The sequence below is a fragment of the Nicotiana attenuata genome, unplaced genomic scaffold, assembly GCF_001879085.1.
Source record: "Nicotiana attenuata strain UT unplaced genomic scaffold, NIATTr2, whole genome shotgun sequence".
Taxonomy (NCBI): Eukaryota; Viridiplantae; Streptophyta; class Magnoliopsida; order Solanales; family Solanaceae; genus Nicotiana; species Nicotiana attenuata.
In genome coordinates this window covers 1084-24135 of record NW_017672338.1, presented here as the reverse complement: position 1 = coordinate 24135, position 23052 = coordinate 1084, and the positions used below count along the sequence as shown (strand labels likewise).

The 23052-nt window shown below is 38.7% G+C and overlaps 3 protein-coding genes across 3 annotated transcripts in view; all 3 read left to right on the top strand.

Moving 5' to 3' along the window:
* Positions 1 to 4785, top strand: part of LOC109212822 (50S ribosomal protein L18-like) — a gene marked incomplete in the record, with an annotated part of 32942 nt that extends 28157 nt beyond the window's left edge. The window contains 3 exon segments of the mRNA XM_019376507.1: positions 2909 to 3003; positions 3983 to 4135; positions 4319 to 4785. Coding sequence (XP_019232052.1) covers positions 2909 to 3003; positions 3983 to 4135; positions 4319 to 4474 — 404 coding nt within the window.
* On the top strand, positions 533 to 1661 carry LOC109212821. The gene is made up of 2 exons (XM_019376505.1): positions 533 to 1054; positions 1261 to 1661. Exons 1-2 carry the CDS (start codon positions 600 to 602, stop codon positions 1484 to 1486), a joined length of 681 nt encoding a protein of 226 aa, XP_019232050.1. The 5' UTR covers positions 533 to 599; the 3' UTR covers positions 1487 to 1661.
* Positions 4786 to 10477: 5692 nt separating the features above from the next.
* Positions 10478 to 11403, top strand: LOC109212819 (the record flags this gene model as incomplete). Its single annotated transcript, XM_019376503.1, has 2 exons — positions 10478 to 10748; positions 11309 to 11403. Coding segments are annotated over exons 1-2 (366 nt in total), but the record flags the coding sequence as incomplete, so codon positions are not given.
* Between the last annotated feature and the right edge of the window lie 11649 nt (positions 11404 to 23052).

Here is a 23052-nt window from a genome sequence, read left to right as displayed (position 1 = left end):
GGGGGGGGGGGGGAAGTTTAATTTTTTCTTTTTTCTTTACGGGATTTTATCTATTAAATTCATAATTATACTATAAGAACGTTTACTATTCATAATTGAATTACGCAAATTATATGTTGCTCTTTTTAGAGAAAATTTCTATCGTCATCTTTATATTGAGTTAATTAGTTAAGATAAAAAAAAAAAAAAAAATGCGTTGCAGTTTCTTGTTTTGTTATTTTGAGTGGAGAGACATGTAGTATGTGCCTATAATTTAGGAGAAATGTTTTAGGAAGAGATATAACATGGATAAACTGCGGTAGCAGTTAAGGTGTTGATTTTCTTTCTTTTCTTCTTTGTTTTGTTTTTTATATTTGAAGATATAAGGAAAATTCAGTTGAAGTTATATTTCATTTTTAATCTAAAAAGTTTATCTTTTTTACTCAATTCGAAATTTTCCCACAGAATTCAAATAACTACCATATAGATATTTAAATATTTTAAATTCAAATTCAAAAAAACTTCATTCTTGATCTTTGTCTAAAAACTTCATTCTTGATCATTATTCCTCGTTTCCTCAATCTTCAACCCTTCTAAATCTTCTCAATTTTCTCGAAAAAATGGAGCAAAGTACTGAGGGAATTGGGATCAAAATCTACAGTGCATCAAAACGTGCAGATACATCAATTTACCCTACTAATTTACAACCAGACGACGATGTTCCGATCCCCGAATTGCCTCAACCAGCAATTGGTGGCAAGAAACGAAGAGCAATGGCAAATGGGGTTCAAAAAACACTCTCAAAAACTTCATTGCTTGTCAATTTCTTGCCAACAGGCACACTTTTAACTTTTGAAATGGTCCTTCCTTCGGTCTATGGCAAAGGCGATTGTTCCCCGGTCACTACATTAATGATTTTAACACTACTTGGCCTTTGTACTTTGTCTTGCTTCTTCTTCCATTTTACTGATAGTTTTCGTGGACTCGATGGGAAAGTTTATTATGGATTTGTGACACCAAGAGGGTTGAAAGTTTTCAAGTCTGGAGTAGGTGTGGATGTGCCAAAAGATGAGAGGTAATATTTGTGACGAAATATATATGACTGACAGATTGCATGTCACAATTTTGTGACAGTTTTTATGTTAGAATTCATCCATGTGAATTGATATTTGTGACGATTTTATTCTTCCTTCACAAGCATTATTTTTCTTGTAGTAAATTGATTTCACATTTCAAAGCCGTTATTTCACGTTTTAATTTATTGTTTATTTTTTCTAACAGGTACGTTGTGGGATTTTCGGATTTCGTACATGCAATGATGTCTGTTTTGGTATTTGTGGCGATTGCATTTTCGGATCATAGAGTGACGCTTTGTTTATTCCCTGGACATGCAAAAGAACTTGATGAAATTATGAGGAGTTTTCCTTTAATGGTGGGAGTTATTTGCAGTGGACTTTTTCTTGTTTTTCCCAATACTAGATATGGTATTGGATGTATGTCTGCTTAATAATTAGGGCAGGGTTGTGCTTTAATTTTAGGTTGTTTTTGTTTTTCGATTCTCCTTTTCCAATTGAATATGTGAGGATTTTTTAGTTAGTTCTCTATGGTACTATTTGATGTACTGTAATTTAAATAATTACTGCTCTGGTTATTGTTTAGATCTATGGATCAATTTATTAGGAGCCTTTTCTATCAGTTGTTAATGTTTATTAAAAGAATGGCATGGTTATGGTAGGAAGTTCAAATTATTTAACTTTGTGTACTATTTCGGATATTGATTCCTTAATTTTGTTCAATATTTGATTAAATGTCTCTCTGACTGTTAGTACTAACTACTAAACATGAGATGTTGAAAAAATTAAAGTCGAAAGAATTTCAATGAATGAGTATTTTTTTTCAAGAATTAAGTCATGGTAACATTTTGAGTAGAAGCCTTGATTATATCTCTTTAACTTTGTTTGAATGAGGCAAAGTTAATGTTAAATTTGGCATCATTTAATGTCGGTTGGTAAAATAAATATGAATAACTTTCACCAAATCATTATATCGATATAGAAAACCGTAACACACAAGCCAAGTTTGACGTTTCCGCTCAATTCAATTCTAAACGGCTCATTATTTAGCCAACCTAAGGAAACTGCCATGTTGAGATATATGTTACTCGCAGTAATAATTAACTCTAAGTTTAGTGGTAAGACCGATATGTTGAGATATATGTTATCTATTTATTGTATTGATGTAAACACAAGATATGAGTAAGTTTTTAACGTTATGACATGAGGTGAAAATTTGATATCTTAGAATTCAACATTCAGATATAACTAGAATAAGTTTACGTTAATAGTTAACATTGCTATGAGTTGATTATTCAAAATTCATATATATATATTCTGCTAATGGCAAAGTTTCGTACAAATAAATAGAAGCGGCTAAACAAATTAACAATCCATTTAAAATTGACGAGTAATTAAACAAGAACTTGACATAAATAGTGAAACAAAAAGGAAAAAAAATATTAGGAAGATTACAACCATGACTTTTGATGCTAGCTAGAGTTCAAGTATATATATTCAACAAACGGTTGAAATGAGGGAAAGGTTCATATTGGACAACCTCCACCACACATCAAATCTATCACTTCAACAAGATAAGGTGTTATGGCTTGCACATTAAAAATGCTAACACCTGCCTAATTTTCCTGTTCCAATTTTATCAAATGCTCTCTTGACTTAAAAAGAACGTTGATTGGGATAAATGAAGACTTGTGAGCTCTTTGGAACTTTTATAAAGCACTCATACACCCGTCCTATCCAAAATAAAAGTAAGTTTTATTGTCAATTGTTCTAAAGTTTATAGCTTTACATAGAATTTTTTGGGTACTGGAAATCCTATTCTACTGTGTACTTAGCTTTTGTATGATCCTTTGTAGGCTTAGAAATAAAGCCATTGGTTATTCAAGCCACAGCTAAAGCTAATTCTCGAACTGAGAGTGCTAAACTTCGAAATAGACGAATTCGAAAAAAGGTACGTATGTTGTAAAATTATGCTCTTAATATTTTTCCCCAGACATAATTGAGGAGATTGGTTTTTATGACAGGTTACAAATTTTCTTGTAGTTATATGGATTTTTCACAGGAGATTAGTAAATTATAACACATGAAATCGGAAAATAAAACACATGAGATTCTTTATAGCCCCAATTATGTACTACATTTGGCTGCACTAATAGGTAATGTTAGTGAACATGAATCATGTTACATGATTTGGTGCTGATGGGTTTAATTACAATTTTTTGGTGTTTGGACAAGAGGGAGAAACTAGTTTAGGAGAATATAATTGGGAATGATGCATTTAGTGCTTTAGCTTGGAAGAGATAGACTGTAACTAGGCTTTAAGATCATACATTGTTGAGCAGAAATTAGTCATTTTTCCTTAGAATAAAACAAGTGTAGAAAATTGCTTAAGGTAAATTTAAAGAGTTTACTTTTATTCTTGGCATATTTTTGTATGGAAGTAGCCAACGATGACTTTGATTTTAACCTAATGGATTGCTGTTTCATACATTTCCCGGTTACATAAGGTCCGTCAGGCTTTGACAACATAGCTCTTTTATTAGGATACTCATATGTCATTTTTACTCACACATTGACATTTAAAACATTGCATATCTCTATGTCTAGTGGGAATAGGTAGAGCATCTGTACTTTTGCCCTTGTCATCCTTCTATCCATTGCCTTTGTAAACTTGTAGCTTAAGCTTGCTTCTCATCCTCGGGCGTGTTTCAAGTTCTCTGCAAATGTCTTTTGGCTTGTCCCATGTTGATGAAGTTTGTTTGCCTTTTTCTTGATTTGTTCTACCATTTGGCTTGCCATGCAATGCTTAATCTTAATTGTTCTCTAAAATCATTTCATGAACTCTCTCTCTCTCGCACAAACACACACAGCATATATGTATAAGTTTATTGATTCACTGTAATCATTAAACTTCTTTTCGGTCTTGGCAGTTTAATGGAACTCCTGAAAAACCAAGACTTTCAGTCTTCTGCTCAGAAAAACAGTTATATGTTACATTGGTAGATGACCAAAATAAGAAGTCTTTGTTTTACAGGAGCACTTTGCAAAAATCAATCCGGGGTGATCCACCATGCAATACTGTAGTGAGTATCTTTAGCATATTAAGACATAATTATAAATATGTTAGTGCAAATTGTATAGTGAGTGGTATTTCAAGACTGCATAATTTGAAGATGGGATCTCAGTTTTCTATGTTTTCTTGTTCCAATGCATTTTGGGATTTTCAAGTCATAGCATCATCCCTTGACTTTGTCCCTCAATCACAGGAAGCAGCGGAACGTGTTGGTGAGAAACTTGTGCAGACTTGTGTCGATCTCAACATCAATATGATTTCATCTTATGATTGCAATGGTTTTGCTCGAGGAGAAAGAATGCAAGCGTTTGAGATTGCCATTTCTCGCCATGGTTTGCTGCCCAGATAGTTTCTTCCTTCTTTTCTATGTGAATTATTTATAGCCTTCAGAAGTCTGAAGCTTTCTCATACGGGCTAGGGATGGCAATAGAACAGGGCAGGGCGGGGCAGGTGAAGCATTGCCATGACCCAAATTCAACATGCACTGCCCTGTTTAACAGTGTTTCTCTTTTTCAACCTGCCCCGCCCCGCCCTGCCCCATTTAGCTTTTTCTTTTCTTCCTTTCTTTTAAGTTTGGAACTGTAACTATTCATGTTATTATAAACAGAACGATGAATATGATTTCCATGATAAATCTGATAACGGTATGGCTTCGGTTTACATGACGTAAAATTACTTTATTAAGAGCATGTCATTAAGGCTAAAATGGAATGATGTCTTTCTTTTAACAAGAGATTAAAAAGGAAAAGAGTGTCGTATAAAATGGAACAACGGGAGTATATCATATCTGTACATGCAAAATCAATTTTTTGACGTGGAAAACAGCAAACACAACACTTTAATCAAAAGAAGTTCAGAATCATAGACCGTGCATCTACTGATATAATAAGTAATAGTTGTACCCAACAGTTGATTGACTTCTTCTCATGTATGTGTGTGTATATCTACCTAAAGACCCGGAGCAATAAACACTTCAAAAACCACTGGAGTTCACTGTAGCTGCACTCTTGCTCTTGCTTCATTTAACATATTCACAAAATATCTCCCACCCAAGATCCACCAATATTACATAACCAAATATTTGCCTAGAATTAAAAACAAAATAATTTGTGGACAACACTTTATATATCTACCCCAAACCAGGAAAAAATAAAAACATAACATAGAAAAAAGACAAACCTCCATCCTATGAAGTAGGCAAACGCAAGTAAAAGAAAATTCTAGTTTGTTTGTTGACTTTGCAGCAAAAATCTTGCCCTATCCCTGCCATGCCCCATTAACTATTTCTTGAAAGTGTGTTAAGACTTTGCCCTGCTCTGCCCCATTAAGGTTTTGCCCAGCCTCGCCTCGTTTGCCATCCCTAATTGGGGCGTCAAGTAGACGCATATGTAACTACCTTAATAGTAAAGTTTATTATGGATAACTTATGGACGCTTATTTTTATGCTATCAATGTATTTGAACTTATTTTATCAAGTAATTTACATTATTTTCTAGGCTACCAAGTTAGATTACAGGTTCTGTTGTAGTTCACTTTAAGTTGATGGGAAAAAATAGTTTTTCACTATCATTGCACATAAATTTAAACTCTTTTATCATTTTCCCTTGTAATTCGTTGATTGGAAATGTCCATTATTATAATTAGCAGTGGTCTAGTCCAATAATAATACAAATCCTTTTCGATTATTGAGGTCTATATTAATAGTATTTGGAATGAACATATCTAAACTCATGTATGTGAGCACGGTAATTTTTGCCCTACAATGAATTATTCCCAAAATTCAAACAAAATGATTTTCTTTCATTATTTACAATTTTATAAATTTTGTGTTATTTTTCTGTTAATTGTTTGCATTTTCATTTGTGCATTTTAATTCATATGAAACAATATAAAAAAATACATTTGGCATGTGCATTTAGGGTTTAACTTTACATTTTAGGATTTAAATTAGAAATTAATTGGTTCATAAAAAGAAAAATCAAAAGTATACGTGTAGTTTGCGCTTTTAATTTTTGATTTTTTGCTTTTTGAGTAGTTTTATGTTAATTTGTTGTGTTATTTGTCGTTTTTGGGGTTTAAAATGGTTTTCCTTAATTTTAGGAATTAATCTGGATTTTTGTTAGTTCCAATTAAAAGAAATTAAAATAAAAAGAGGGAGAAGGAGAAAGTAACAAAATGTTCCTTTTGCAATTTTAGTTTTAATTTGTTAGGAATTAGTGTACTCTAGAAATTGTAATTTGTTTTTTGAATTTGGTAATTAAAATCAGAAATATAAAAAAATATAAATGGAAACAATAAAATAAAAGAAATAAAAGAAAAATAATTAAAAGAAGGCTGTTTAATAAAGACTCGAATTGGGCCGTTTGTAACCAATTCCCCTAGCCCAATTCGTGTAATCCACTCCCAGACCATGCCCGATTCCTTTTCCCATCCGATTATTTAATAGAACGACGCCGTATAATCGAGTTTCAATCCAAGCCGTCGATGTTGATTAATCAGACGGTCCAGAAGCCCGCCCCCATTAATATATAAGTGTCCGAACGGGCACCCCACCCCCCTTAGGCCCTCGTCTCCCTCCCCCCCCCCCTCTCAAGAACCCTAATGGAGCCGCCCTAATTCCCCACCGCCGTGGATGGCGGCGCCGGTCCCTTTCAGTCCCAAAATTACACCATGAAACCTCCTCAGCCCCCTCCGTTCCAAATATCCAAATAATTTCCCTCAAACATCAACCAATCTCTTCGAATCTTAATTCGAAATTTTCCGGCCACAACCCAACTTTCTCCAAATCACCCCAAATTTACACCGTTGAATCCCCTCCGTCTCCTCTTTCCAACGCCCTAAAAATCACCGTTCGAATGTAAGTCCAACCCCTCGAATATTCAAAAATATGGATGCCGCCTCCACCGTGCATGGCGTCGCCGCCTCCAAATTGCTTCAAACTGATTTTCAGGGCATCCAGTAAGTTCATCTACTTGTTTTCTGGTTATGTTCTCCCTCTATTTCTCTTCTTTTCTATTTTTTTTCAATAATTGAGTTTCTGCTCTTTTCCGTGGTATGTTAGTCTGATTTGATAATTGTGATTGGTTTGTGTTAAATTTGTGGTTCAGGCGAATATTGTGTTCATCATGTTGATTTTGTTTTAGGGTTTTGGTTTAATTTAGACTGTGAGAATTATTAAAGTAGTTCTTCATGATCTTTCTGATTAGTTTAAGTTCTGCCTGATTGCTGTTTCGTAATTGATTCTGTTGAGTTTAATTTTGTGTTTTATGATTCAATTAGTTTTCATTTGGTTTAATTGTTTTTTTGATCCTGTTTTGTGATACTTGAGTGTTGTTTTGATAAGTTTAGTTTTATTTATTAGTTAAGTATATCAGATTGCTTTTGAATTTCATTATTGAAGTTAGAATGGTCCTCCTGCTTTATTAGTGCATTGGATATGGTTGCATTAGGATTTTTGAGTAACTATAATCTATTTTTTAACTGGAATAAAAGACCGAGCTAGAGTTAAAGAAAGGAAGGGGGTAATTGGTTTAGTTCAAGGGAAGGAATTGTGTGATTGGGAACTCTCTAGGAGTTTCTAGTTGGGGTTTAAAGTGGAAATTCAAGGAAAATGAGTAGGATAACTTGACACCTAAGTCAATAACTAAGGGACTAGTTAGATAAAATTGATTTTTAAAAGAGGGACTAAGTGGCAAAGGCTGAAAATCTGATATGACCTCATATGTGCCTATAAAAGGGCAATGCCCTTGCCTTGAATCACAAGTTTTGAAGCCTAAAAATTCCCCCAAAATACCCTTCAAGTTCCAGATCTGAAATTCAAATTTTAGATCAAATACTCTTTTAGATTTTAACTTCTTCAAACAGAAAAACACAAAAACAGTAGAAAAATTCTATAAAAGTCCTGTTCTATTGGAATTTCTCTTAGAGTTTGAGTTAGATTTTTAGCTGTAGATGAGATTTTCAGTCGACATAAGAGTAGAAATGGCCTGAATATCTTTAGATTTTGGTTTGGTTCGAGTTCAGGGAGTTTCTGGTTGGTTTTGAGCATATTTTGGTCCATTTGTGTTTGGATTTCATGTTCTTTTGGTGTTGGATCTGGTGCTGTTTGTTCCTGGGTTTGTTGTGTTAATTTAGGAGCTGAAATTGATTTCATTGTTTTGAGTCTGGGCTGCTGTTCATCACTGCTTCACTGACCTCCATTTCTTCTTCACTTTTGCATTTTAATCTCAGGTACACATTTGAACTCAAAGTTGATGTAGCTTCGAGATTGAACATGAAATGAAAGTATTCAAGCATTTGTTTGCTGGAAGACGCATCTGTAGTTAATTAGATATCAATGATATATAACTGTATAATGTAGTCTAATTAGATCTATATTCAATGAAACTCAGACTGTGTAATTTGTGCCAAATTGGACAATTTGGACTGTTAATTTGTAGTTATCAGCTGTAGTTAGTACTTGTTTTATGTTTAGCATTTTTTTGTTTAAAATTTAAAAATCAGAAATAGTTTAAACTTGCAATTAAGTTGAAATCAGTGGGTGATGGCCACATCGAGTTCAATGCTAAGCCGAACGTGCTTCCTAAACAACTTCGTAATGCAATAGTTAATATAAGTAGGCTAGTTTTCAATGTCAAAACCTGTGTTTCCTTGAGTACACTGTTTTAAGGCAAGCTTTGGCAATTCTAGGTCAGTAGTTAGTATTAATAGTTCATTTGAATTAAGCATGCAATATCAATTGTTGACTGGTTTGAATTAGTTAGTTGTTTGATAATTAGATATGGACAAAGTATGAATTTAGGCTCTTAACTTGTAATCAATATCCTGTTAACTTGAATAAGAATACATTGTTTACCTTATTGTCAATTATTGAATGCACTCATAAGAGTTTGGAATAATTTTGGTAGGCAAAGGTTTGAGCAAATCAGTGGCTTGCCAGCTCCAGGGATTCGATCTTCTGATCGTCCCAACGCAGTCTGATACGCTTGTCCGATTTGGGCTAATCTCAGGCCCAATGTCTGTGTCTATTGGGAATTTTGTCCATGTGTGCATGTATCATGTAGCTTGGGCTCTTTGGGCCCAAGACTGAAATGGCAATTGGTTTGTTGGTACTTAAATGGCAGGCTGTGGGCTTCAAGTTAGATAGCGGGTTCAAACTAAGAGGTTCCCCCTTTTGCTTGAACCCGGACTTGAACTCGAGGCCCGAAATTTATAATATTGATTAATTAGGACTTTTCTTTTGTTATTAGAGACAAATAAAAATAGAAAATCATAGTTTACTTTAGGACTATCCTTTAAATAATAAACGAGACGAGCCTCGCCAAATAAAACGCAAAATTGCGGGGCCCTCGATAAATGGTTACATTAAAGAACTTAGAATTCGGGATGGGCCGTCTAGCGAATTTCACGGCCCTCCCCAAAGATAATCACGCGTTAGTCACTTTAGGTGCGCTTTTAATAATTTACCTTCTTAAACTCGGGTGTGCATTTCATGTGACCCAAATCAAATCCCAAAATGTTGAATAAAATGTGTTCAGGATTGCGGGTGCATTTCAAGTGACGCGATCCAAAGACACATTTTAAACGACGTTCAACCTTCTTTTAAAAATTGAATAAAAGCGGTTAAAAGTTAAAATTGGCACGTAGGTTCAAAAAATGTATTAAAATCAGATAAATAAGCCAAATATGACAGTTGAGCGACCGTACTAGAACCACGGAACCCGGGAATGCCTAACACCTTCTCCCGGGTTAACAGAATTTCTTACTCGGATTTTTGATTCGCGGACTGTTAACAGAGTCATATTTTCCTCGGTTCGGGATTCAACCGGTGACTTGGGACACCATTAATCTCCCAAGTGGCGACTCTGAATCTTAATAATAAATCCCGTTCCGATTGTCCTTTAATTGAAAAAACTCCTTTATGCCCTTGCGGGTGTAGTGGAAAAGGAGGTGTGACAATGTAAATCAAATATTTTTTTGTTGGACTCTCTGAGTAATCATAGCAGTCATTTTGCCTTTTCCCAAAATGATTTATTTTCAAAAAGTAATTAACGGGGGGGAAATAACTACCAAAATGAGGACTTGCAAAATTTGAATTTGAGAGGAATAGTTTGCGGGTGGCAACCATTCGAAACAAGTTAGTTACTTAACGTTAACCAAATTCAAAAATTGTTTATGCCATATTTAATTTACCTACCCAAAACTATAAATAAACCAAAAAGTACATCAAATCAAGTATCCAATACTCCAAACTAATTCATCATCTTTGACTGAAAACTTCATTCGTGATCATTATTCTTCTTTTTTTCTCAATCTTCAACCGCTCTAAATCTTCTCAATTTTCTCAAAAAAAATGGAGCAAAGTACTGAGGGAATTGGGATCAAAATCTATAGTGCATCAAAACGTGCAAATACATCAGTATACCCTACTAATTTGCCACCAGACAACGATGTTTCGATCCCCGAATTGCCTCAACCAGCAATTGGTGGCAAGAAACGAAGAGCAATGGCAAATGGGGTTCAAAAAACACTCTCAAAAACATCATTGCTTGTCAATTTTCTACAAACAGGAACACTTCTAACTTTTGAAATGGTCCTTCCATCAGTCTATGGCAAAGGCGATTGTTCGCCTGTCAACTACATTAATGATTTTAACACTACTTGGCCTTTGTACTTTGTCTTGCTTCTTCTTCCATTTTACTGATAGTTTTCATGGACCCGATGGGAAAGTTTATTATGGATTGGTGACACTAAGAGGGTTGAAAGTTTTCAAGTCCGGACTAGGTGTGGATGCGCCAAAAGATGAGAGGTAATATTTGTGACAGAATATATATGACAGACAGATTGCCTCTCACAATTTTGTGTTAGTTTTTATGATAGAATTCACCATGTAAATTGATATTTGTGACGGAATACATACAGACAAATCGTCTGTCACAATTTTGTGACAGTTTTTATGTCATAATTCATCCATGTGGATCGAAATTTATGACGATTTTATTTTTCCTTCACAAGCAATATTTTTCTTGTAGTAAGTTGATTTCACATTTCAAAGCCGTTATTTCATATTTTAATTTATTGTTTACTTTTTCTAACAGGTACGTAGTGGGATTTACGGATTTCGTGCATGCAATGATGTCTGTTTTAGTATTTGTGTACTTAGCTTTTGTATGATCCTTTGTAGGCTTAGAAATAAAGCCATTGGTTATTCAAGCCACAGCTAAAGCTAATTCTCGAACTGAGAGTGCTAAACTTCGAAATAGACGAATTAGAAAAAAAGTACGTATGTTGTAAAATTATGCTATTGATATTTTTCCCAGCAAAATAATGTTAAATGTCAATTTTGAGACATAGTAAGAGGAGATTGGGTTTTATGACTGATTACAAATATTTTTTTTAGTTATATGGCTTTTTTCACAAGTGATTAGTAAATTATAACATATAAAATCGGTAAATAAATCACATGAAATTTTTATAGCCCCAATTATGTACTACATTTGACTGCACTAAATAGGTAATGTTAGTGAACATGAATCATTTTACATGATTTGGTGCTGATGGGTTTAATTACAATTTTTTAGTATTTGGACAGGAGGAAGAAACTAGTTTAGGAGAGTATAATTGGGAATAATGCATTTAGTGTTTTAGCTTGCAAGAGATCTGGGCTTTAAGATCATACATTATTGAGCAGAAATTAGTCATTTTTCCATAGAAACAGAACAAGTGTAGAAAATTGACTAAGGTAAATTCAAAGAGTTTATTGGATTCTTGGCATATTTTTGTATAGAAGTAGCCAACAATGTCTTCGAATTTAACCTAAGGGGTTGATATTTCGTGCATTTCCCTATTACATAAGAACCGTCAGGCTTCGACAACATGGCTTTTCTATTAGGATACTCATATGTTATTTTTACTCACACATTGACATTTAAAACATTGCATATCTCTATGACTAGTAGGAATAAGTAGAGGATTTGTACCTTTGCCCTTGTTATCCATCTTGGCCTTGCCTTTGTAAACTTGTGGCTTAAGTTTGCTTCTCATCTTCGCGCTCGGTTCAAGCTGTCTGCAAACATCTTTTGGCTTGTTCTAGTTTGATGAAGTTTGTTTGTGTCACGACCCAAACCCCACACCGGTTTTGATGGCGCCTCTCGTGAAGACAAGGCCAGCCAACTAACCCAACTCGACTCTTTCAAAGTAGTTTAAACATGAATGAATAGATAAATACGACTTATTGACATTAAATAACAGTATTTACAACCCAACACAGCCCGACCGGGGTGTCACAAGTCACGAGCATCTAGAGGAGTCTGAACACGACTACAGGGCCGATAATATACAGAATCAAATTTAAAACCATAAAGACGAAGTCCGGTGCCGCGAACGCCGGCGATCACCTTGCTCAGCTACGATAACAAAATCCTCAGTCAGCTCAAACCGCTACCGGGTAACAAATACCTGCAACTGCACGTGAGGTGCAGGGAGTAAAGTGAGTACTCCAACTCAGTGAGTAATAAAGGTAAATAATAACTGAGCAGCAAGAAATCACAAAAGGCACTCCATCATGCTATATAGAACAGTACAACCCTTTGAGAAAACAGTAAAAAAAAAACCGTGAAAATCCTTTATAAAATGTGTGGCTCAGTTAAAAACCTCTTTAGAAAATATCCTTTTTCCAACAGTCAAGCAAACGAATGTGTAATCAGATAGTGCAAGCCCGCACATAAGTCAGCCCCTCGGGCACAACACTCCATTAATAAATAACACCAGAGTGTCTGGTAAACAGTGCAAGAAGTAGCATGGATGCCAATGATATGAGAGTGCTGAATGCCATGACACGTAGTACAAACAAGAACCAATGCATGAATGCAATGCAATGCATATGACCGGTACACTCAGCTACCCACTGCGGCATGCAGTCTGAGCCAACCATATACAAATACCGGTACACTCAGGTACCCACTGCGGCGTGCAGTCCGAGCCAACCATATGCAAATATCGGTACACTCAGGTACCCACTGCGGCGTGCAGTCCGAGCCAACCATATTTAACATTGACGGTGCTCACTGGGGGTGTGTACAGACTCCGGAGGGGCTCCTACAGCCCAAGCGCAATAATCAAGCCATCTTGTGGCATCAACCAAGCCCTCGGCCTCAATATCAATACAATACCGCTGCGGCATGCATCCCGAGCCAACCATATATCCAGAAATTACTATAACACTGCTGCGGCGCGCAGCCCAATCCATGCTCAGTCCAGAAATGCACATAAGCCACTTGGACAATATTAAAATAATGGTTCTCAGCTCAAAATGTCAATAAAATATTGTTTAAGTTTTCAAATCTTAGAAAAATGGCTGAGTTTGCAAAACCGTATTAAAACCCTGGACCGAGATCAAATGATATGCAAAGTAATACAAAAACAGTGATACCAATCCCTGAAGGATTCAAATAATCGGCACAAAGCCCAACACATGGCAATCAGCCCAAATCATGATAGCATCAAGTAAGTTTCAGTAAATTACGCAGTAAAATGAACAACCGGGACGGACCAAGTCACAATCCCCAATGGTGCTCTACCCCACGCTCATATCCGGCGTTCAAGTCACCTCAATACAGCACTATGATGTTCAAATCCGGGGTTTCAAACCCTCAGGATATCATTTACAAGTATTACTCACCTCGAACCGGTGGAATCTCTAGCTCGCGACGCCTTTGCCCCTCGAATCGGCCTCCACGCCCGTCGAATCTAACCAAAATCAGAGCAAATACATTACAATATGCCAAGGGAACAATACCCAATCGAAAACAACAGAGAAATAGCAGAAATCTCGAAACTAGCAAAACCCGAGCCCCGGGCCCGCTTCTCGAAAAATTACGAAATTCACATCACCGGATTTCTCGTCTCGCCAAGAGTCCGTACATATAAAATTTACCAAAATCGGAGTCCAATTGCTCCCTCAAATCCCAATTTTTAACTCTCTTAAGTTCAAACCCTAAACCACCATTTTTGACCTTTGATTCTTAGATTATTCAGTCTAAATCCATGTTTTTACATCCTAAAATCGTATTCTAAGTCCAAGAATCCATACCTGATTAAAAGCCCTCGAAAACCTCTTCAAAATCGCCTCAAGGTCCTCAAAGTTCGAAGTCCAAAATGTTGTTCTTTCAAAATTCGCGAAGATGATTAATTTCACTTAACTGCCAGGCATTTCGCTTCGGCGGATCCAATACCGCTTTTGCGGCTTCCGCTTATGCGGTCAACGTCCGCTTTTGCGGACCTTTCAGTTAAGGCAACCTTCCGCTTCTGCGGCCCCCAATCGCATCTGCGGGACAGCTTAAGCAATCCAATGTCCCGCTTCTGCGGAACCTGACCAGGGTTCCAAATTTCGCTCCTGCGAGGCCTAGCTCGCTTCTGCGAGGCCGCCTATGCGGTCCTCCTTCCGCTCCTGCGGAATCTGGCAAGGCCCAAGACTTCCGCTTCTGCGCATCTTCCAATCGCTTTAGCGAGACCGCACTTGCGGTCCCATAACCGCAGGTGCGAAACCAACAGATACCAGCAAAGTTGAACCTACAATTAACTCCAGAAACCTTCCGTTTAACCACCCGAATTCACCCCGAGGCCCCCGGGACCTCAACCAAATGCACAGACATGATCCAATACCCTATTCAAACTTGTTCCAATCTTAATAACTCATCCAACAACACAAAAATCATCAATTCTCATCGGATTCAAGTCTAAGTACTTTAAAAATTTCCGAAATGCACTTTCGATCAAAAACCCAACCAAACGACGTCCGAATGGCCTGAAATTTTGCACACATATCCAAAATCACCTAACGAAGCTACAGCAACTCTTGGAATTCTATTCTGACCCTCGGATCAAATTCTCACCCATAAATCGGAATTCGCCAAAATACTAACTTCGCCAATTCAAGCCTAATTCTACACCGGACCTCCAAAATCAATTCCGATCGCACTCCTAAGTCACAAATCATCCCCCGAAGCTAACCTAATCACCGAAAATCACATCCGAGCCCTATAACTCATAAGTCAACGTCCGGTTGACTTTTCTAAAACAAGCCTTCCTTAAAGAGACTAAGTGTCTCATTTTTCTACCAAAACCAATCCAAATCAACTCTAACACACCAAACACTGATAATGAAATATGAAGAAGCATAAAATGGGGGAAATGGAGCAGTGACACATGAGACGACGGGTCGGGTCGTCACATCCTCCCCAACTTAAACCAACGCTCGTCCTCGAGCGTACCTAGAGTGGTACTAGAAGTCAAGCAATAGCTGAATGACCTTACCAAGTATATACCCGGGGTGATCCCACGTCGCCCTATCTCACATAGGTCCGATGATATAGCACAGCTGAAATTTCACAGTCCATCTAGACCATAAACCGTAGAACCACATTGCACTTTCCGAAATCATACACTAGATCAGAACCTCACATCATACCTGCAACCTCAGGTGAAATCACATAACATACCACACAGTCCAAACATTCGAAACGATAGCCTCTATTCACAGCAGTTGCCCACAATAACCAAATACCGATAGAAAACCTCTTATTAGCCAAAGTCTTATTCCAACACTTTCATATACTGCCAACGATAAATGAGACACGCAATAAATCGTAACCATTTCTCAGATTAACCATTCATGAAGCCACTTCTCTTTGACTAATATCACAACAAAATTTCCGGGCCAAACCTCGATATTATCTCTCTAACAAGCTGGAATCAAATTTGTTCGTATTCATTAATGACTCCAACGATCACCTCGAATCCAACACACCACCCTGGTGATATGACACCTCAACACAGGCCTAAGCCACAACTTGCATAACACACGCACCAATGAGGAACGGTCTGAACATACTCAAATCATGACAAATGACTCAAACGAAAGAGTTGTACCTCAAGTTCATCAACATCATTACAACACAAGGCTGAGACCCCGTCTCACATCATAGAAATAGAATTCCTGAATCTACCTCGAAGGGTCATAACTCCACGTAGCCCCGCTACCATGCGCGATCATATCGAAACACTGTTACACATGAAACGCCTCAAGTCACTATGATCAAAATCGACAGCCACGCACATTTTGATCTCTGGAACCAAAGCAATTCATTACACTCACGGTAAAACAAATAACATACGACACGCAACCTGATAGATCATAATCGATACTCCACTTACCGGCAACACTCAATTACTCTACCCGCTCGACTTTCACTATGAATCCCAAATAGAACCGCACCACATGTGCCTATAACCAACAAATGATGACATCCCACATCACAGAAAGCAACTCATAGATCTCTCCAGATCTCTAACAAGCTCAATAACGATAGATTCAACCTATCCCTCAACAATACAACTCAGGGCCAAACAAGCTAACTCAAGCTAAACATGTACCCAGACAGCCTACCAACAAACTCATTATCAAGAAGCCTGAAGCTGCTCCTTCCACTACTATAACTCCTGCCGGAGCCGTACGATACGGTGCCCGGCACCAAATCAACATCGAAATCCACAACCTCGCCCGGCAACATGCCCGACCACAAAGAACGCATCCGAAAAGGTCACTCAATACGGAACTGAATCAATGGTAGAAACCTCTACACTGACATCCGTCACGAAGACCCAATTAAGAAAAAGCAATCCTTCCCAGCCGTCCGCTGGTCTTTGGAATGCAAACCACTCTGCTAGAACATAATCCGATGAACCTCGCCACGCAACCTGTGGTATTTTCCGACATAGCTCATAGCACAATAGTCTAGAATAACCCAACACTTAGACAACCAGTCTACATCTCAACATCATATAAAACATACCAAACGAAGAAAGATCCACTCGGGCCTCCAAATCCCAATAGCCGCTAAACGTTATCGATACCCACGATCCACAACCACTGCATAGCCTGAGCATGAGAACTCCCAGTCTCCAACTCCGTATAGCACACGAATCACTGTACTTGATCCCAGATTCCACCGTATGAACACATATCACACCTCACGTACCCAATCATTCCACGAATGATATTCTAAAATTTCTCTGCGCCATCAACAAACTCAATTATCAACAGTCGATCCAACAAGAAGATGCCGCAATACCACCGAAGTATTATCAGTTCACATTACCTTCCCCGTTTACTGAACATATACCCCCATCAAATCACTAGAATAGCAGTACCATTTTCCTTAATCATCTGAAGATCGATTCTTAAACCACCTGCAGCTGCCCGTGCTGCTTAAGAATTTAATGACTTTCCATTATGAACTGAACCATAACCTTACACACACAAACCCCGATCCTCCACAACATATCACATATACCGTACCACACTAGTATAACATGAGAACTCCATCTCCCTTCCTAACCACAACATCTACGTACACTACTAGTCAAGAACTCTCCATCAACCCCATCTCGAGGAGACATCATTTCCCATTCCATGCTTCGCATGCCCAAATAAAATATATACATCTCCGAACCACGGTAAAACTCAACAGGAACACTTCTGCCAATTCCATTTGTACAAGCTAAACTGACAGGACTGAATCCTTCTATCCAAACCAAGCTAAGCAAGCTGTCCAAACTCAAAAGTACCCGTAAGGGCTCATTACCTCGAACACATACAAAGGATTAATCATATCCTTACCATACCGATTCGGTCTATTATCAAGCTATTCCGCCTATCAAATTTCTCTCCTGATTCATCATCAACTTGATATTCCCTCTTGCTGTAGCACCACGGTTCATCAACCCAGGCTCACTACACGAGACCCGAGCACAAGACCACACTGTCTAAGACCCATAAGCCACTGAATACTCTCTCAAACGTTTCCCAGAAATACCACATTCCAGAATACTTTACTTTGAAAAACTTCCTGCGAATCTGAATTCGTTACCATTTCTTTCCAGATACCGATACATAGAATCCCATAATTAACATAAAATACCACAAGTCTTGATCTTTTCTAATGAAAACACAGTCTCCAGCCACATACACAATCTTAAGACACCTGATTATTACATGCAAAATCTTGAACACAATAAAACAATTCTCAAGAGTCATTCACTCTTATACAACTGTAATTTACCTGACTTAACGAACAGAACCACTCGTGCCTTATTAGCACTCTGACACCGCAGAACATGATCTCATACCAATACAAACAACCACCTTCCTTTTCTATACACTGAGCATTCTTTATCAACAACGGCTCAAGACATCCTAGCATTTTCTCACATCTACGAAAGCACCATATAACCTTTGTCAAAATTTTTGCTTCACTCGTGCCCTCCTCGGCATCAATTTCAGCGACCAGAACTGATCCGCCGGCATATCTCGAAACGGAACCAACATAGCACATAACCGTGCAAGCAGCTAATCAACAGCAACCTCCCCAACTTGGCTCGAGGCCATCTATCAGGACACACTCAATAACCCATAGTACTTTTACTCTAATGATGCCACAATATTATAGTGAGATTAAACTCAAATCATCTACTAGTTTATGAAAACACAGATCATCTGGTACTGGAATCCTCTACAAACCTCGCATTCATTTCCACCTCAGTTGAGTCCTCTCTCTAAGAGACCCAAATTCTCAAATTTCAACACATACCCTTCAATTACACATGAGATCTTCTAACATACACATAAGGATCATACCACTCAAGAACACTCCGCAGGAGATAACCCACCTGCTTCGCCTCAGTTTAGTATTTCAGCACACCTCCCACCATCATATGTTACACAGTCATTTAGTCTTCCTGAGTCTAAACTCATACCGCCACGTGTATTGCACTATACTTTCCACTAGGAGACACGAAAATATTCTTCACGCGCCCATAATTCGGGCTACACATCAAGCCACAATAGGAATCGAATCACTTAACAGTCCATCTATTATCCTGCAGACTTCTTCGTCATTACCAAGTCATATAATTACATCTCACAGTACTAACATACTCATCACATGAATACCAAACCGCCATTCCGGCTAATAGGGACAATACTGAACATATAAGTTCAAAACACTTGCTAACACGATCAGCACCTCAGTGCTCAAGCCATAGGCAAGATCCGGCCTCAAGTCCTCCAGATTGGCCCAACATCAAACTCACGGAGATTACATCTCGCCCCTTGATCGGGGAATCACAAGCCATCAAGGCACCTATGATACTGAGCGCAAAGGTGCCCATACAAACGCGTGGAAGGAATTTCAAGAGTTATATCTCAAGCTGAATCAAGTACGCACGATAAGAATTCCAACAAAGTGAAGTTTTCCTAAAGGTTCTGCAGCCTCTCGAGGATAAATACAGACGTCTCCGTACCGATCCGCGAGACTGTACTAAACCTGCTCATAACTCGTGAGACCTAATAACCTAGGCTCTGATACCAACTTGTCACGACCCAAACCCCGCACCGGTCGTGATGGTGCCTCTCGTGAAGACAAGGACAGCCAACTAACCCAACTCGACTCTTTCAAAGTAGTTTAAACAGGAATGAATAGATAAATACGGCTTATTGACATTAAATAACAGTATTTACAACCCAACACAGCCCGACCGGGGTGTCACAAGTCACGAGCATCTAGAGGAGTCTGAACACGACTACAGGGCCGATAATATACAGAATCAAATTTAAAACCATAAAGACGAAGTCCGGTGTCGCGAACGCCGGCGGTCACCTTGCTCAGCTACGATAACAAAATCCTCAGTCAGCTCAAACCGCTACCGGGTAACAAATACCTGCAACTGCACGCGAGGTGCAGGGAGTAAAGTGAGTACTCCAACTCAGTGAGTAATAAAGGTAAATAATAACTGAGCAGCAAGAAATCACGAAAGGCACTCCATCATGCTATATAGAACAGTACAACCCTTTGAGAAAACAGTAAAAAAAAAACCGTGAAAATCCTTTATAAAATGTCTGGCTCAGTTAAAAACCTCTTTTGAAAATATCCTTTTTCCAACAGTCAAACAAATGAATGTGTAATCAGATAGTGCAAGTCCGCACATAAGTCAGCCCCTCGGGAACAACACTCCATTAACAAATAACACCAGAGTGTCTGGTAAACAGTGCAAGAAGTAGCATGGATGCCAATGATATGAGAGTGCTGAATGTCATGACACGTAGTACAAATAGGAACCAATGCATGAATGCAATGCAATGCACATGACCGATACACTCAGGTACCCACTGCGGCGTGTAGTCCGAGCCAACCATATGCAAATACCGGTACACTCAGGTACCCACTACGGCGTGCAGTCCGAGCCAACCATATTTAACGTCAACGGCGCTCACTGGGGGTGTGTACAGACTCCGGAGGGGCTCCTACAGGCCAAGCGCAATAATCAAGTCATCTCGTGGCATCAACCAAGCCCTCGGACTCAATATCAATACAATACCGCTGCGGCGTGCAGCCCGAGACAACCATATATCTAGAAATCACTATAACACTGCTGCGGCGTGCAGCCCGATCCATGCTCAGTCCAGAAATGCACATAAGCCACTTGGACAATATTAAAATAATGGTTCTCAGCTCAAAACGTCAATAAAATATTGTTTAAGTTTTCAAATCTTAGAAAAATGGCTGAGTTTGCAAAACCGTATTAAAACCCTGGACCGAGATCAAATGATATGCAAAGTAATGCAAAAACAGTGATACCAATCCCTGAAGGATTCAAATAATCGGCACGAAGCCCAACACATGGCAATCAGTCCAAATCATGATAGCATCAAGTAAGTTTCAGTAAATTACGCATTAAAATGAACAACCGGGACGGACCAAGTCACAATCCCCAACGGTGCTCTACCCCACGCTCATACCCGGCTGCAAGTCACCTCAATACAGCACTATGATGTGCAAATCTAGGGTTTCAAACCCTCAGGATATCATTTACAAGTATTACTCACCTCGAACCGGTGGAATCTCTAGCTCGCGACGCCTTTGCCCCTCGAATCGGCCTCCACGCGCGTCGAATCTAACCAAAATCAGAGCGAATACATTACAATATGCCAAGGGAACAATACCCAATCGAAAACAACTGAGAAATAGCAGAAATCTCGAAACTAGCAAAACCCGAGCCCCGGGCCCGCTTCTCGAAAAATTACGAAATTCACATCACCGGATTCCTCGTCTCGCCAAGAGTCCGTACATATAAAATTTACTAAAATCGGAGTCCAATTGCTCCCTCAAATCCCAATTTTTAACTCTTTTAAGTTCAAACCCTAAACCACCATTTTTGACCTTTGATTCTTAGATTATTCAGTCTAAATCCATGTTTTTACATCCTAAAATCGTATTCTAAGTCCAAGAATCCATACCTGATTAAAAGCCCTCGAAACCCTCTTCAAAATGCCTCAAGGTCCTCAAAGTTCGAAGTCCAAAATGTTGTTCTTTCAAAAATTCGCGAAGATGATTAATTTCACTTAACTGCCAGGCATTTCGCTTCTGCGGATCCAATACCGCTTTTGCGGCTTCCGCTTATGCGGTCAACGTCCGCTTTTGCGGACCTTTCAGTTAAGGCAACCTTCCGCTTCTGCGGCCCCCAATCGCATCTGCGAGACCGCTTAAGCGATCCAATGTCCCGCTTTTGCGGAACCTGACCAGGGTTCCAAATTCCGCTCCTGCGAGGCCTAGCTCGCTTCTGCGAGGCCGCCTATGCGATCCTCCTTACGCTCCTGCGGCATCTGGCAAGGCCCAAGACTTCCGCTTCTGCTCATCTTCCAATCGCTTCAGCGAGACCGCACTTGCGGTCCAATAACCGCAGTTGCGAAACCAACAGATACCAGCAAAGTTGAACCTGCAATTAACTCCAAAAACCTTCCGTTTAACCACCCGAATTCACCCCGAGGCCCCCGGGACCTCAACCAAAAGCACAGACATGATCCAATACCCTATTCAAACTTGTTCCAATCTTAATAACACATCCAACAACACAAAAATCATCAATTCTCATCGGATTCAAGCCTAAGTTCTTTAAAAACTTCCGAAATGCACTTTCGATCAAATACCCAACCAAACGACGTCCGAATGGCCTGAAAATTTGCACACATATCCAAAATTACCTAACGAAGCTAGAGCAACTCTCGGAATTCCATTCCGACCATCGGATCAAATTCTCACCCATAAACCGAAATTCGCCAAAATACTAACTTCGTCAATTCAAGCCTAATTCTACACCGGACCTCCAAAATCAATTCCGATTGCACTCCTAAGTTACAAATCATCCCTCGAAGCTAACCGAATCACCGGAAATCACATCCGGGCCCTATAACTCATAAGTCAACGTCCGGTTGACTTTTCTAAAACAAGCCTTCCTTAAAGAGACTAAGTGTCTCATTTTTCTACCAAAACCAATCCAAAACAACTCTAACACACCAAACACTGATAATGAAATATGAAGAAGCATAAAATGGGGGAAATGGAGCAGTGACACATGAGACGACGGGTCGGATCGTCACATCCTCCCCAACTTAAACCAACGCTCGTCCTCGAGCGTGCCCAGAGTGGTACTAGAAGCCAAGCAATAGCTTAATGACCGTACCAAGTATATACCCGGGGTGATCCCACGTCGCCCTGTCTCACATAGGTCCGATGATATAGCACAGCTGAAATTTCACAGTCCATCTAGACCATAAACCGTAGAACCACATTGCACTTTTCGAAATCATACACTAGATCAGAACCTCACATCTATACTCAGAGTAATAGTTGTACCCAACAGTAACTATTCATGTTATTATAAAATGAAAGATGAATATGATTTCCATGATAAATCTGATAACGGTATGGCTTCGGTTTCCATGACGTAAAATTACTTTATTAAGAGCATGTCATTAAGGCTAAAATGGAATGATGTCTTTCTTTTAAAAAGAGATTAAAAAGGAAAAGAGTG

What these genes read in the sequence shown, in the direction of transcription:
- LOC109212821 (XM_019376505.1), top strand. Translation starts at nt 600, where the DNA reads ATGGAGCAAAGTACTGAGGGAATTGGGATCAAAATCTACAGTGCATCA. An exon ending in GATGTGCCAAAAGATGAGAG is followed by an intron (nt 1,055 to 1,260) that starts GTAATATTTGTG and finishes TTTTTCTAACAG; the next exon opens with GTACGTTGTGGGATTTTCGG.